This window comes from Orbicella faveolata, unplaced genomic scaffold (genome assembly GCF_042242905.1).
Source record: "Orbicella faveolata isolate gen_17 unplaced genomic scaffold, um_ofav_v1 contig_12, whole genome shotgun sequence".
Lineage (NCBI taxonomy): Eukaryota > Metazoa > Cnidaria > Anthozoa > Scleractinia > Merulinidae > Orbicella > Orbicella faveolata.
Window position 1 is genome coordinate 21977637 of NW_028301539.1, and position 16361 is coordinate 21993997.

Here is a 16361-nt window from a genome sequence, read left to right on the forward strand (position 1 = left end):
CAGTTGCATCATCCGTTTCCGTTCTTCCCACGGTCTGTTATCAAATTACTATTGAAAAATGCGATGTCAATTTTTCTCAAGCGCAACAAAAGGTGAGAAAATTTTACTATCACCTCTGAAACTTGTTGTAGATACTTCCTCTTTCGTCAGATCGAGTCTTTTCGGAAGCTTAAGTTCTCGAAGGGGTGACTCATTCGATGTAAGTACTTAGCAAATATTCGAACAACTCGAACTATCCGTTTGAGCCATGGCCAGGAGCGATCGAATAACGCTTCGAAAATAATGTTCGTAAGGAGGTGAGTTTCAGCGTCTCCCGAACAGAAATGAACACAATTCTGAAAATGCAGGTTTTCTTACAACTAACGGGATCCACATTTTATTTTGTGAAGCTATTTGGTGGCTTACTTTAAATGTTAGGTGATGAACTGAGCTTTTGTGAATATTGTAATTTAAGAGCTTTTGCAATCTTTCGTCGATTACCGGCTTAGCTGAAACGTATTTGACTTTCACTGTTTTCAGAAGGAATTAAAATAAATTGACCTTGATCTCAAATATTTCAAGCATTACAATCACGCGGAAAGTATTGCAGTATACTTCAACAGCCGGTTTTTCTTACAATAATATTATATTGTTTTAGTTTACCTTGGGCAAAAAATATTCACACCTATTGTAGCAATAATTCGTGCCTTACCACACGACGAGGCCTTAAAATAAAACATTGCACCTGTTCTATTTCAATTAAGGAAGAATTACTTTTATTCACAGTCAACCTAAATGGAAAAACGTGCTTGTAGGACTTCATGTTTTTCAGTATTTTAAGTTTAATTCAATTTACTATCATGGAAGTACTTGAAGTACAGTACAACAAGTTTTTAATTGAGACGTGTAAGAGCTTATCGTTTTTTCCTAAGAATATCGTAGACCTTTTGCCCATGCTATGCTTTAGTTGTATTTTCATCTAACAATGTCATACATTTGTTTTTTCAAGAGAAACAGACGGACCTATCACCTGCCATTAACTGTCAGAATTCCAGGAACAATTAAATATTAGACAGGTATTGGGATAGCTAATTTGAGCAATTTTTCTAACCTACAACCTAAAACTTGACATAAAGTGCTATTAGAAGCAGTAGAGGAATACAGTGACAAGCGAGCATATTGAGCTAATTGCAATTTTGAGGGCTCCAGCTGCTGACTAATGCCTGTTACTTAAGGTCATGGTAGGGAACTGAGCCATTTCTGTGAAGTAATTGAATTTTTGCACGAAAGCTTATTTCCTCGAAGTTGACAGAGATTGATGCCACCCAAGGAAATGCAAGACTCAATGAGAGTATGGCATTCTTTTTGGGATAAATTTAATATTAATGCAAAGGATAGAATTGGATAGATTAAAATAAGTTTCATTGTCAGTAATTGGACAGGTGCACAACAAACTGGCATCAAGTTTGTTTTTTGCAATAAACTATTGCATAAATTATAAATTCATGTGTCTGTCCACTTAATGGCGAGGAAAATCAGCCAATAAGCACACAAGAATGTTTGCAGTTATTGTAGAATTAATAATTATTCTATTTGCGAAATGAAATGTTCATCAAGTACTTTGGGTATGGTAAAGGCTTTTTCATGACTCCTAGCTAGGACAGCTGCTTTATCTCCCCTGATTCCTGGGGGGGGGGGGGGGGGGGGAGGAGGAACTCCCATATAAAATGGACAGGGTTGCTCATGCCCTAAGGGATACCAAGATCCTGTCTTGTAGGTGTGGCTTGAATTTTTTTTCACCCCTAAGAGTCTAAGAGGTACCAATTCTAAAACAATACATTAACTGACTCCTTCATAATTTCATCTGCTTGTAAAGTTTCAAAGCCTTTAGTAGATAAAATTGAATATTTTTTTCAGCTCAGTACCCCGAAAGGTACCCCAAAAGCTCCTGCCACTGTGGACGTTTCAAGGCTGAACACCCTAAGAGGTACCAAATCGCTTTTTTAACCCCTAAAAGATATTCCCAAAAAGATGCTTGCTCAGATAAAAAAATTCAGGAACAATAATGTAATATTTACATCACCTGTTTACCTCATATTTATGTTTCAGGAGTACTTTGCAGAATCAGTCAAAACAGCATTTAGCTTTTGTGGGATCATGCCAACCATTTCCTAAAAAGCCTCCTAAAATATACTGTGAACATGGAAGATAAAGAACGAATGCTTGGAGACAATACCGATGCAGAAGAATCACAACAAGACAACTGTGGAAAGCCTGAAGGTGGCTGGGGCTGGGTTGTATGCTGTGGCACATTCAGTGTCAACTTTATAGTGTTTGGAATTCATAACTCCTTTGGTGTAGTCTATGAATATTTGGTGGACGAACAAAACATGGGAGAAGCAGAGACAGGTAAAATTATAAGTCAAACTACATGTGCAGAGGTCTTGATCGATAAAACTTAAGTCTTACTGTTGCTGGTTTTCATTGTCATGCCATCAAGAATAAAATTAAGATATAAATAACCTTGCTAAGATTTGGTCTGTGTGGGTTTTCATTTGCATGTTATTTGGAAATGTGTTTCACCCAAATTTATAGAGTTTCCTATGGAAATGCTATATTGGTGCACCTCAGAGGGACCCCAGGATGCAGGCCATAAAGTAACAGAAACTTCAGAAGGATTAGTAATTTTTAATTTTGGAAAATGTTGACATCACATGACAACCAGAAATTCAGCATCCCCGACCTTTTTTTATGGGAGTTTCCTCCCTCCCTCAGGCATGCATGACTCCCATCTGCTACTTGTTCCAGACTGCGAAGTTCAGTAACAATTACTGTGAAAATCTGAATTCAGTTTCCATGCAAAAAAGTGCAGTGAACAGCGCTAAAAGTCACATATGATCCCTGAATAACAAGTTTACATTGCAGGTATTAAAATCTCATAAAGATACGAATAATTCCAGCAAGAGTGGTGTAATTTCCATATCCTTACAAGCGAGGATATTGATTACATCATTTGCTGCTTTATCATGGTTGTTTCTGCAAACAGTTACCTCTCAAAAATGAAATTTAGATTTTTGTGCTGCCTTGTAATATCCCATTTCTTATACAATAATTATAGACATGAGTGTTGTACTGGAAAATACACCACTAAAAATTCATGGGACCCAAGTGGCATATTTGTATGGTCTTAAATTTATGACATTTTTTCATATCTTTAGAATTTCTGAAAATGTTACTTAACAACAAAACTTGATGTCAGAAAAATACATCTTTAAATTTACCAAAAACTTGATCAAGGGTAAACTTACTGCCTTTGCATTGCAGTGTTACCCTGTCATTCAACTCTTTTAAACCATTGCCACTGGGCTGTGCTTCAATTTGATCAACTCTTTTAAACCATTCCCCTTGGGCTGTGCTTTAATTTGATCAATCAAAATCTAACATTGGATGGGTGAAGCTAGGTGCATGTTGTTAGTTCCACACAAGCTTGTACAGGCTCAGCTAGGACACTAGCAAATGGACTGGGCACTAGCGCTGTCTTTTTCACGCACGGTATCATCAATAACTGGTTACAAACAAACTAACAAACAAGCAAACAGGCATTTACATTGGATTCTTGCAAAATCGTCCAGTGACATGAGGGTAAGATTAAACGAACGGACAAACAAAAACAGAAAGAAAACAAACGGAACAGCCTGGGATTTTGATGAACGACAAGCTAAGGCACCTGAATGACTGTACCAAAACGCTATACCTTTAAGAAGAGAGAGCCATATTAAGTCAAATCAAAAGATCAAGAATACAGCTTACGGTTGATCAATTCCTAATTTTCTATGTTTCTTTCTGTATTTTAGCATGGGTCGGCGCCATGGCTGCATCCCTCAACTTCTTCTTTGGTCCGCTGACCAGTATTTTGTGTGACCGCTTTGGTTGTCGTCGAGTAGCCTTTGTTGGAGCTGTTCTTTCAGTATCTGGACTTTTTCTTACGTCGCTTGTCACGCGTCTGCATTACATGTACCTCACTTATGGACTCCTTTGGGGGATAGGCTCGAGTTTTTCTTTTGTTCCTTCTATCGTGATGCTGGGAGAGTACTTTGATAAAAGACTGGCTTTAGCAAATGGACTGGGCACTAGCGGAAGTGGAGTAGGCTCATTGGTAGCCTCGCCTGCGATTAACTACTTACTACGGGTTGTTGGATGGAGTAATTCTTTGCGTATACTTAGTGGTGCCGCGGTGTTTCTAGTTGTAGCGTGCTTCCTCTACAAGCCTCACAAAACGAGACAGCGTGACAGGAACGTGACAAAACAATGCAGTCAATTGTGTGACGTTTCCATTTGGAAAAACCGTGCCTATGTAGCTTGGGTTCTAACAGTAGCGCTTTTCCAGTTTGGATATCCAGTCCCTTTCGTCCATCTGGTAAGTTTAATTTGAGGTGGGGGTTTTATTGTTGGGTGATATTATCGGTACCATAGACAGAAAGCTGCCTTGATTCCCGTCTCCCTCCTTACCGCCTAACCATTAAGCACCGCTCTGCCTGTTTACTGTTCGTCAAATCTATCTTGAATTTGTCTCCCTCGGCTTTCCCTCCACTATTACCAAAAAGGCTGTTGGCTGGGTAGGCTACTGTTATATTTTAATAGTTTGGACTGTAAAATGTATTCTACTGTGAAATTGCTAAAAAAAGACAAAGGTGTAAAGATGTTTTCATGATTTTTCGGTCTCAGGTTGAGGGTGGTAATGAGTGTTTTCGTGTGCGGTGAATCGATAGTTTCATTCAAGCCATTTCCATCTCCACTTTCAAGAACAGCTCGTACTATAGTTTTCCTACACGTCAATCCTTCGACTGCAAAACTGACCATTTACACAAAGGCTGTAAGAAGATGCTTTAGCACAATGTTTATCAGTTATTAACCCATGTTATCTCCCTTTCACCAGGTAAAATACGCAGACGATCTTGGTATCCCACCTTCTAAGGGCTCGTGGCTCGTCGGCTTTCTGTCAATCACGTCCACCGTGGGACGAGTGATCTTCGGCAAGCTTTGTGAATTGCGGTGCATCAACAAGATTTACGTGTATCAGTTTTCACTGCTCGCCATAGGACTCAGCACAGTGATCTGTCCGTTCACAGCGAGTTACGCAGGTCTCGTGGCCTATTCTGTTGTGTTTGGGTTTTTCGATGGATGCTTTGTGGGTCAAGTCGCGGTAATCACGGGAGATATCGCGGGCAAGGAGAGACTCTCACAAGCGATAGGCAACATGTTTGGTGTTCTGGCCATACCTATGAGTCTTGGTCCGCCAGTTGCAGGTAAGGACATTAATTCTTGCTCTTAGTGGTCGGAAGTCTAGCTTGTTTACGATTTCTCATGGGTATATGAATTCTCTAGTCGCTTCATGCTACAGAAACCGGAATAAGCTCCGGCCTGATGGGCCACTTGATTCGTATGGCTCTGTTCCCGACGGAGGTCCGGCCCTGCAGTATCTCTGATTGGCAGTTGCTCGGTTGCTTGGCAATTTTGCGCGCAAAAACAACCAATCCGAAATACTACGTGCAGTGCTACGTCATCAAAATTGATTTTCTCGCTTCCAGTCCTCTGTAGGAAAAAGATGGTGGGTGTAAATTTTACGGCAATACAATGCGAGCCTTACACAGCCCATGAAATGCAAGGAAAGCCATATTTTGCATATTGTCTCTGTGCTAACGTCATTGTGTATAATAGGTTTGAAGATTTTAGAAGTTTTCAGTATGCTTTTGTGAGCGTTGTAAAAATTTTCCTGCGCACGGGTAAATGTACCAGTCGCTATACTTTTTTCTTACGGAGGAACCCGGACGTCTGTATCTCAGGGCTTTAAGCGCGCGAAGAGACAACTGTGCTTAATTTAGTCCCAGGCTAACCTGGTGATTTGCAAAGTCTAGTGTTTGCCTTAACGTATTAAGTTAGTGAGAGGCGCGTGGCCTCATAGTTAGTGCACTCGTGTCCGGATCAAGCGGTCCGGGTTCGAGTCCTGACCGGGGACATTATGTTGTGTTCTTGAGCAAGACACTTTGCTCTCACAGTGCCTCTGTCCACCCAGGTGTATGAATGGGTACCTGGGGCCCGTTTCAGGAAAGCCCCGGAAAGCCATTTTTAGTTAATCGGTATTTATAAACAGACAGGTGTATACGCCTGAAACTTCTTGTATAAAGAGAACCTCTGTTAGTATTAAGAATATATGAATAAAATAGCTCTGTAGTCAAAAGGTTTGAGATTTTGCTATTGCTTTTCGGTGCGAAAACTTTTCGGAACCTTCGAGAAACGGGCCTCTGCAAACTTAATGCAGGGGGTAACCCTGCGATGGACTAGCATCCCATCCAGTGGGAGTAGAAATACTCCTAGTCGCCTCATGCTACAGAAACCGGGATAAGCTCCGGGATAAGCTCCGTCTGCAGACTTAACTTCCACCTAAACGTATTTAGTGCGGATCTATTTTTGTTTTTCACAGGCTGGCTTTACGAATCCTCGGGCTCTTACCATCAAGCCTTCTTTGTGTGCGGTGGTGTGGCCATTGTTTCATCTCTCTTCGTTTTTATCGTGTCTCACTTGGATCGAAATCAAAGGCGACGTTGCACCCTCCGAAAACGCTTAAGTAAAACAGCCGACCCAAGCGCCGCCTGTGTATGCGAAGAGAGTGTGGAAACCGGAAGTGAAATGTCTGCCTTGGTAGAAATGATTTCCCGTGAAGTGCTCATCGTCACGGACAAAGAAACTGTGTTATAGTTGATAGATTGCGTGACAAGCTGAACTAACCGCCACTTCGGTACAGATGCGTAAAACTGTCTTCATCAACTTTAATTTTTTCAAGTAATAATTTTTTCTTCCTCTCTTTATTGATGTTTTAAATGCTTGGCGTATTAGCAAAGAGAGATTTCTGTCTCTAGGACTTACTCGGCTGGATTGAAGTGAGGGAGGGTGGTGTGGGGTGGAATTTCATGCGTTTTACCTGTGATAAGAATTGCGCATGTGTTGCCAGCGTAAGTAAACATTGTACGCTAAATAAGAAAATAATAGGTTAAGATTAGATCGGAAACAAAATTGAAGAAAAGGAAAAGAGTTTTTAACAAAGTTATCGTGGGTAGGGAGTCTAACGAGATAATTGTCCGCTATTTCAAGCGTACACTTCTTTATAGAAAAAAACATATGCGTTGTTATATTTTGAGAATCATATTTTTTTATGGTTGGTATTTTTCTACTTGTGTAATATGGGCCGTTTTATTTACATTTATAAACTTATGCGGCGATGATATATCGTTAATTATTTATTGATGGTGTATAATAATATATCAATATCTGGGAGTGGCTTGCGGACCACATTGGAACTGGCTATGTACGTTTAACAAAGATTAATTTATGTTTATATTATATGGGAATTTTTAGTCATAACAGTTATTTAAGTATAATATAACAGAGAAATTTAAGAATTTACTTCTGCCATATACATTTAATTTAATGCAACTGGTATTTCGTACTAATCTCGTATATTTAAAGACGACTTACGTATTTAAAATTGCTAAATTAAATTTGTTTGGAAGACGTAACTATATAATGATTATGGAATAATTATCAAACTAGAAATTTAAAGGTAAACAAGAATGTTGAAACATTGGGGATAATTTGGTTTGCGGAAGGCAACAAGAATCGCAGAAAGGACTCTTTCTACTTCTCTTTCATTATTCAGCTAACTTCAACTCCAACTTCAACTGATCTGAACTGCGAGCAAATGAACCCTTTCTTACATACTCTATCCCTGGGCATGTGTGGTCACACGGGACAACTGACCTTGAAGGATCAGACACTAACCAAAACAGACAAACCTGTTAGAACATGAAGCAAAACTCTTTCACACGACTTTAGCTTTCAGAAGCAGACTACCGAAAGCTCTTCAGTGAAATAATTAATAGACATTAAAATTCGGAGAATAAAACCAAAACAGGGTCGTCCTTGGGAGATCCAGACCAAGGCCGGTAGACGAACCCAAACACGACCCGTGATTGTTCAGAGCTAAGAGCTCGCAATACTGAAACTAAGCGGAAAAAACAACTTAACCCTTGAATACCAACTAGGCATATATGCGTAATTAATGTTCTTTGTAACATCTGTGACGTCATCAATTTCAATGTCATCAGATATTTTGGCTCATGCGCATGCCCGGAATTGAAATTTTGCTCAATTTTGTACCTAATCCTCGAAAAATCTCTCCTTTTAGTAAAAAAGAAAAAGCTTTTTTAGCAAAACTTAGGCTTATTTAGCGTCATGGCAGCTAAAAACCTGACTAAACGGTTAAAAACGGTATTTTTTGGCGAAAGTTTGGTATTCAAAGGGTTAAAGAAAAGCACAAATTTTCTCTAAAACTTTCTTTTTCGCCATAGATCGGTCCAATTTTCCATTCTGTCTCTAACGAGCAAAATTTAGCTCGATGAAGGATTTCATAAATTTTTGGTTAAGGTTACGAGACATTTTTCGGACTGTCGGGTGTCCTCGTAAATCACAAGACTCCCACAGTAGATACATAAAGAAAACAAATTGAAGATCATGTCCTAACATAACTTGATTCTACAAACAATGTTAAGCTTCAGAACAAAGAACTGGGAAGTGAAGCAATGATTGTTTGGAGAGGTATCATTATTGACAGCTAACCATGAGTAAGCTAACCTGAACATTAGCCTAACTGGAGCGTTATTCAGACAAACCAGTGAGCTATTGCGGCTAAACGGAGAATTATTCAGGTCTAGTAATCTACTTTAAAAAGGACAGGCAAGCACGGGCAGACAAATGCTGGCTATAACGAGTTTTCAAGATGTTACATGTAAAGACATTGTCATCGAATACTTCCTACAAATATAATCAGTCTAAAAGTATGATCATTACCTCCTGACCAGTTCGAGTTCTTCGATCGAGTGCAACCCTAAAAGATATCTTACCGGCTAAAAGACGTTTAGTCCTGAACACTGTACGTGAGACCAAAATCCGTGATTTACATGCACCCCGATGCCAAACGACGACTACCCCCGACCTTTTCCCATGGGAGCTCCCCCGGGTATTCTGGCAAACGAAGCGTTGATGCTGCTTACCCGAAGTACTATTTGGACTCGACTGAAACTCCTTACAGGCTTACTGAAATGGTATTTAGAATATAAACGAAATTCGATTTAGGCTAAGCGCTGAGGCTATTTAGAGTAACCGAAGTGCATTGTGATCAGAGTCAGTTATTCACTCTTCGACCATCCTTTGAAGAAAAGTGTCAGTTACACTGTACTTTTGTTTTAGTCGCATGTACGTACCGGTATTACGTGCCTATCTTTGTTGCTCTTACATTTCATGTAATAATTTTTGAACGCTTTACAGTGCTACACCTGCATGTACTGCCACGGCAATAAAAAAAAGAATGGCACCGTAAATCAAGTAAAAATATATTTCTTTCCACAAAATTGACCGTAAACCAGCACTGGAAAGAAATCACTTCCACTGGAAAAACAATAACACTGACAAAACAAATAAAACAGCTCCTAGCCTGTCTCTCGGAACTGGAATTTGAACTGCAAGTACATACGTCACAATACGCAACCGAGCTCATCTTTATATACATTTTGTGATCAGATTGAGAGCAAATCTCTTTGAGCTTCAGTCGCAAAAAGCCTCCAAAAGTGAACTGTCTTTCTCTGAGAGATTCTTCATTCCTATTCACAAGAATAGCTATGGCCACAAAAGCATCATGAGCAAGTGTGGTCAAATGTTGGAATCCAAAAGTCCCCCCTCTCTCCCGCTCCCCCCCGGGTGGTCACACATTGAGAGCAAGGGTCATGTTTTTTCTAAGACTACGATTGATTTATCCAAAAACATGTGACAAAAACATGTAAAACCGTGCTCTGTGCTACGACAGGCGACAATAAAACTCTGTCAATTTCAGTATTTCCTCATGACAAATGCACTGAAGTAGGTTCTTTTGCAACCATATTTGGGCTCAAAGCATGCCCGTGTCGTCACCGTCGTCACGCAACGCTTCAAACGAGAAGAAATTTGCATACAATCTATATTTTCGCGCGCCTCTGAAGCTATGCAAGTTTCAAGTTATCAATACTTAAAGTTTCTTTTTTTTTTTAATTCTGAAATCTCAGATCCAGATCTGCTAAACTGAACAACGTTTCGGTTACAGAACAGGTCATTTTGTGCAATGAAGGACAAGAGCGAAGCAGAAGTTGTCTTGCGCGACGCGAAGCCGGATGGAGGGTACGGATGGATTGTATGTTGTGGAACTTTCATCGTTAATTTTGTGGTGTTTGGGATCCACAACTCGTTTGGCGTTGTGTACGTTAATCTACTGGATGATTTAGACCTTGGAGAGATGCAAACTGGTAAGCGATTATGGTGCGAGCTTCTGTAAAATTAGGTAAATTTTGTTGTGTACGTGATCAATTGTCTATAATATGACCGACAACACTTTTTCATGTCAATCGCATTCGATGAATCTTCTTTTGTTTTAAAAAGTTTTCCTATGGCGCGTGCTGAACTTCTCAGCAGTGCAGATTTATTGATGAATAATACGTTCTAGCTGTTTTACAATTTAACTTATATTCCCTTTCAGAAAGTGAGTGTGACTTGTCAAGTAACCAGAGAAAGTTTACTTAACAAAAATTAATATTAATTATAGTGTAATGAGTTTGGGTTGCATCATCCCATTTTAATATTGTTAGTGTGACCTTTGATACTCTGATTATTATAAAGATTTATTTGGGCCCCATATGAATTTTTGATACAGTGATCTGTTATGCCAAGTACTTGCATGCAGATCTCATTCTTTGCACCGAAGCCTCAGAGCTACTTTGTCTCGCATTTTACTAACCAATAGATCTCAAGATGATCTTGTGATGTGATAGAAGAGCAAATGAATTTCAGCTTCAAAAATCAACAAAGCATGAAGTAAACATTCCTAATTTTCTTTTATTACTTGCCCTAACTGCTTTGTGTCTACCCTTAAATAGGTTTAGGCCTGAAAGTTGATTTTTAATGTATGTCCCTTCAAATTTCAGTTTTTTTTTTCATATCATTAATTACATTTTATTGTTTCCTTTGTGACATTTGTATACAGTAATCTGTATAGTGAATAGTGGAGAGAGGGCAGAGTAGTGGGGATAAGAGAGGGAAAGAGGCCCTGAGAGAAGAGAGGGGGAGGGGAGGGGGATGAAGAGAGAGGGAGAGGAGGGGGGTGAAGAGAGGGGGAGAGGAGGGGGCTGAAGAGAGGGGAAGAGGAGGGGGAAGAGAGGGGTAAAGAGAGGGGGAGAGAAGGGGGAGAAGAGAGGGTGAGAGGAGGGGGAGAAGAGGGGCTGAAAGGGGAAGGGCAGTAGGGATGTAGTAATTGGAAGGACCTTCCCAGATTTAATAATACTTCGATCTTTTTAGTGAAACAATTTATTATTATAATTATTTTCTTGCTCACAGCATGGATTGGTGCAATGGCAATGGGCTTAAATTTCTTCTTTGGTCCAATAACAAGTGCTCTGTGTGACCGTTTTGGATGCCGTATTGTGTCCTTTGCTGGAGCATTATTGTCTGTTCTAGGGCTGTTTCTAACATCCTTCATACAAGAAGTTAATAAAATGTTTGTGACCTATGGCTTGGTCTGGGGGATAGGCTCCAGCTTTGCCTTTGTGTCATCAATTGTTGTTCTTGGACAGTACTTTGACAGGAAATTGGCCCTGGCCAATGGAATTGCAACATCAGGAAGTGGAGTTGGCTCGCTTGTGGCAGGACCGGTCATAAATTATTTATTACAGACAGTCGGATGGAAAAATTCCATGCGTATTCTAAGTGCCATTGCTTTGTTGTTATGGATTGCTGCACTGCTTTTCAAACCAAGGGAAAGTCATCAGGATATCATGGAAAGGAAGATGAATTCCAAGCTATTTGATACATCAATATGGAAGAATAAAGCTTATGTCTTATGGGTTTCTACTGTAGCTTTGTTCCAGTTTGGTTATCTTGTTCCATTTGTTCACTTGGTAAGTCATACATTTACAATATTCCTATCTTGCCAGAGGTTATCCTACATAATGTAATGTAACATAATGTAACATAACATAACGTAATGTAACGTAATGTAACATAACACAACACTTTTCTGTCTTTATTTAACCAGGGAGGTATAAATCCTGGTTTCAATAGGACTCAATGATGACAAGTATTTCCACTTGCTCTGTAAGTCTTAGAGGAGTGTCAGGGATACCCTTAGCATTAAATTGCCAATATAGCAGACACTCCTTTAAGCAGATACCCTTGCTGCCAGAAAAAGAGTTTTTTTGGGACAGGTGTCTGTTTATGGTTGGTTACAAATGTAGCGTTTGTGTGTTGGCTGGCACCGTGAACAAGTGTCCACTACAGGTGGTGTTTGTCGGCAGAAGGCTTGATCGTACCATGCTACACACCTGGGTAGTCTGAGCAGTGTATTCCAAGAGGGAAATGTTTTGCCCAAGAGCACGGTTTAATTTTTGTCGCCAGTGTTTAAACCGGCATCAAATAATCCAAAGTCCAGCACATTAACCATTAGGCCAGTGTGCCTGTCCAAGGTGAGAGGTGTACATGTCTAGTAGGCTACAAATGTATATGGGTCGCCGGTCTGTTCCACACTGAATAGTGGTCTGGGTTCTAGCTCCTCTCAGGGTTGTCATGTTGTGTTTTTGAGTGAGATTTCTTTCATAGGGCCACCCTTGAAAAAGGGCATAATCTGCAACAGATCACCAAGGCATTTACCATCAGGGGTGCAACTGGTGGCGGGGGGGAGGGGGGAGGGACTGGCCTGCAATACTGGAACATTCAATTGCCCCTAAAACAAACACTTATGTATCTTGCAGCCCATACTATTTGCCTTAGAGGGTGTCTGCCTTGGCAGAAACATAACAGAGATATACTAGTGGATTAGTTTTAGCACGTTGTAAATAAAAAAATTAGGGAAATTCTCAAGGTGTTTGAATCCATAAATGCACTCCGTAACACAAAGTAACTAGAACTGTAGATCTATAGTGAGACATTTCCCAGGTGTTTTACATTTATACAATCAACTCTTGTTATAGCGGACACCCTCGGGACCGTCATTTGGTGTTCATAATAGCGAGTGTATGCAACAGCAGGGAGTGATGAAAAGTAGCCTTTATTTGTGGGTTTTGAAGTTTCACATATCCAACGATTTCGCAATAGTGGGAGTCCGTATTTTGTGGTTTCAACCGGAGATTTAACCTGTTCCAAGCTCACGGTCAGTGGCGACGTTCGAAAAAGCGGGCGCGGGACGAGTATGTCCATAATAGCGGGATGTTCATAATAGCCATGGGTGTGTCCGCAAGGCGAGAGTTGACTGTAGTTGTTTTGGAGTTCCAAAGTTCCCTAAAAGTAAACAATTTGTTTTTGTTTTTTTATTTCTAGGTGAAATATGCTGAGGATCTGGGAGTGCCAAAGTCTCAAGGAGCTTGGCTAATTGGATTTCTTTCTATCACCTCGACCGTTGGACGGGTGTTTTTCGGCAAGATATCAGATCTCAAATTCGTCAACAGATTATACATGTACCAGTTTTCGATTTTCGCTATTGGATTAACAACCCTTCTGTGTCCTCTGACTAGTAACTATGCAGGTCTTGTCAGCTACGCGTTGATATTTGGATTTTTCGATGGATGTTTCGTGGGTCAGGTTGCTGTGATCACTGCTGATGTAGTTGGTCACGAGAAGCTCTCTCAAGCGGTCGGAAACATGTTTGGAACGCTGGCGATACCCATGAGCCTGGGGCCCCCTCTTGCAGGTAAATCAAACCCTGTGGGGGTTTTAAAGGGAATTGAAAGAGCTTTGTCCCTCCCCCTCCTATTTCCCCCATTAAACTGCCTGCCCTTCTCTAAGTTACAAGACGTACCAGTGCAGTTTTCTAAAAAGAAATTTCAATAGATTAAAATCGTGTTGTTTAACCCTCCAATACAAGTTAAGACGAAAACTTTTTACTTCTGCGATACCTTTGTGCAAAGTTGCAATTGGTGGTAAAGAAGCGTGAGACCAGTCACGCAACTTATGGCCTGCGTGACAGGCGTTTAGAGGGAAGGATGAGGGGGAAACGAGAGGCACGAAGCGTAAACTTACTATATTATTTCCAAACTTGACCAAACTTAGTGTAAGTCTTGTTGTTGTAACTAAGTTACTTGGAGAAAGTGTAACATGCCTGCTTGACTTGGGTACATGTAGCTGACAATAAAAAAATATTACTGGCTTTCAAGGAAGATAGTGGATCAATGAACGTTCAGCTAACTAGAGCGAAATGTATAGTTGACGTTTTGGTCTCACAGAAATCTTCGTTATATTTCAGGTTGGTTACATGAAGGATTTGGCTCGTATGATGGGGCATTTTATATCGCTGGTTCTGTGGCCGTATTTTCCTCTCTGCTGCTCTTTGGTGTCGACCGCATGATACGAAGTCAGTTTAAAGCAAGCAGGCTTGTCGAGCACAGAGAGACCAAGAACAACGCTTCGTTGATTAGTGGTGATAATGATAATTCCTCGCCTTACGACTATGGTTATAAGGACACGGAGTCCCAACCGATGTTAGAAGATGAATGTTCTAGTACACATTTTAACCGGCTGAAAATTAGCGAGTTTCTCATGTTTAGTGACAGAGAAACTGTTTTGTAGCAAAGAGTTGGAATAACTTATCGAATCACTTACATCTCCAGTAGAGGTTAGGCGCGTTAACACTACGCTAGAGGAATTTGAAAACGGAGCTTTATTTCTCCCGTAAGACCTGTCGTCCACACTAATCCTTCACGAAAACGGAGCTTTTCGAAAACGCTCTTCAAACCGGAGGAATTTGACAACGCCAACTTTGCGTTTTCGTGTGGACGGAAAACGTTTTGAAAAGGGAGCTTTTCGAAAACATTGACGTCGCGATAATCATGTGATTTTATATTCCTGGCCTAGTTTTCTTCAACCACAAACCCAAAATGACGAGCGATTATTGCGTTTTCAAATTTCTCCGGCGTAGTGTGAACGGAAAACATTTGATGCGTTTTCAGAGTGAGAGCTCCATTTTCAAATTTCTCCGCTGTAATATGGAAGGGGCCTTAGTTTTTCGATAAAGTTTTAAACATATAGAATCATGAAAATGTAACTTGTATTCACCGTAGCAAAAAAAAAAAAAAAAAAAAAAAAAAAGTTACAAGGCAATTTATTGGGTGGGTTCACCGTTTATAGATATTTAAAATCTTTTAAAGGATATACGTACATTTTTTACTTGGTAAAAAAAAAAAATTAAAAAGTCGAATATTAATTATTTAAGTAAGTTTAAAAGATCAGAGTATAAAAATGCGCATCGTTTGCTAAGACCATTTTTAAGAACCTTATGAGTTTATAGTTTCACTCGTCTAGAAATATTGAAACGGAAATTACAAACCTACGTATATGGTAAGCCATTTCTAATTTGCTTGTACCTCTGTTTCAAAAGGAGTCTTGATGCACAACTTTTGATATTGAAATGGGATTTTCTTGCACGTTCATTGTCTAGCAAATCCCGGGACGCGGGGGGGGGGGGGGGGGGGAGGTGGTACTCCCCTATATGGGCTATATAGGTATGTTCGCCCTAAGGGTAGGGTTTTGCAGCCGTTTTGGTCATAAATAGGGTATCGATTTTGGCCATTTTGGTCATAAATAAGGCATGGTTTTTGCACTCTGGTCTTGAATTGGGTATGTTTCTTAGAAGAAGCTACTTTTTCATCATTATCAATAAGACCGTCAACAAAAGCCCTTCATAACTTATGTTTACGACAACTGTTTCAGCCGCAACGGACATAAATCGGCTATCGAATTTTTGGTCAGGCCATACATAGGTTGGGAAAAAAACGCAGATTTTGGTCATAAATAGGGTAAGGGTTTTGGGAAGCGGGCCGCACACCCCACCCAACTTTTCCGGAAGTACCCCCTCCCTCGGGTGCAAATCAAACTCATTTCCATATGAAAGGTCGTGTACCAGGACTCGTTTTGAAACAGAGGTAGAAAAATGGCTTATCAGTAATGTAGCTCACCCCGATTTTTCGTAGCACTGAAAATTTTTTTTCTAGGTATTGTACGTTTAGAACTGAGAAATAAACTATCAAAATTGAATGGCGTGATACTCAGTAAGCGCATTAGAGGTTTGTCATTATAACACTGTTCTCCATACTAAACCGTCAAAATGATTTTTGTTATGCAGATGTGTAGCAACCGAAATTGTTTCTAGCAATGTTGCCAAATTAGCATTGTTTTTTTTCTGTTAGTTTCTACCTTGAAACATTGCGCGTAATTTTACTAATAATCTCAATGTGTATTTACCAATTGCAACTAGGCCGTTC

General features: G+C 40.0%; 2 protein-coding genes across 6 annotated transcripts; both read left to right on the plus strand.

Moving 5' to 3' along the window:
- Nucleotides 1–7670, plus strand: LOC110053484 (monocarboxylate transporter 10-like). Of its 5 annotated transcripts, none has more exons than XM_020759718.2 (7): nt 1–296; nt 989–1055; nt 1897–1966; nt 2089–2388; nt 3834–4396; nt 4916–5285; nt 6461–7670. In XM_020759718.2, exons 4-7 carry the CDS (start codon nt 2181–2183, stop codon nt 6733–6735), a joined length of 1416 nt encoding a protein of 471 aa, XP_020615377.1. In that variant the 5' UTR covers nt 1–296; nt 989–1055; nt 1897–1966; nt 2089–2180; the 3' UTR covers nt 6736–7670. The 5 variants fall into 5 exon arrangements, with proteins under 5 accessions (XP_020615377.1, XP_020615378.1, XP_020615380.1 ...); XM_020759719.2 differs by having other exon boundaries at nt 1–199; XM_020759721.2 differs by having other exon boundaries at nt 1–92.
- Nucleotides 7671–9943: 2273 nt separating this feature from the next.
- LOC110053483 (monocarboxylate transporter 10-like) lies at nt 9944–15442 on the plus strand. Its single transcript, XM_020759716.2, has 4 exons — nt 9944–10367; nt 11452–12011; nt 13426–13795; nt 14348–15442. Exons 1-4 carry the CDS (start codon nt 10187–10189, stop codon nt 14668–14670), a joined length of 1434 nt encoding a protein of 477 aa, XP_020615375.2. The 5' UTR covers nt 9944–10186; the 3' UTR covers nt 14671–15442.
- Nucleotides 15443–16361: the final 919 nt, after the last annotated feature.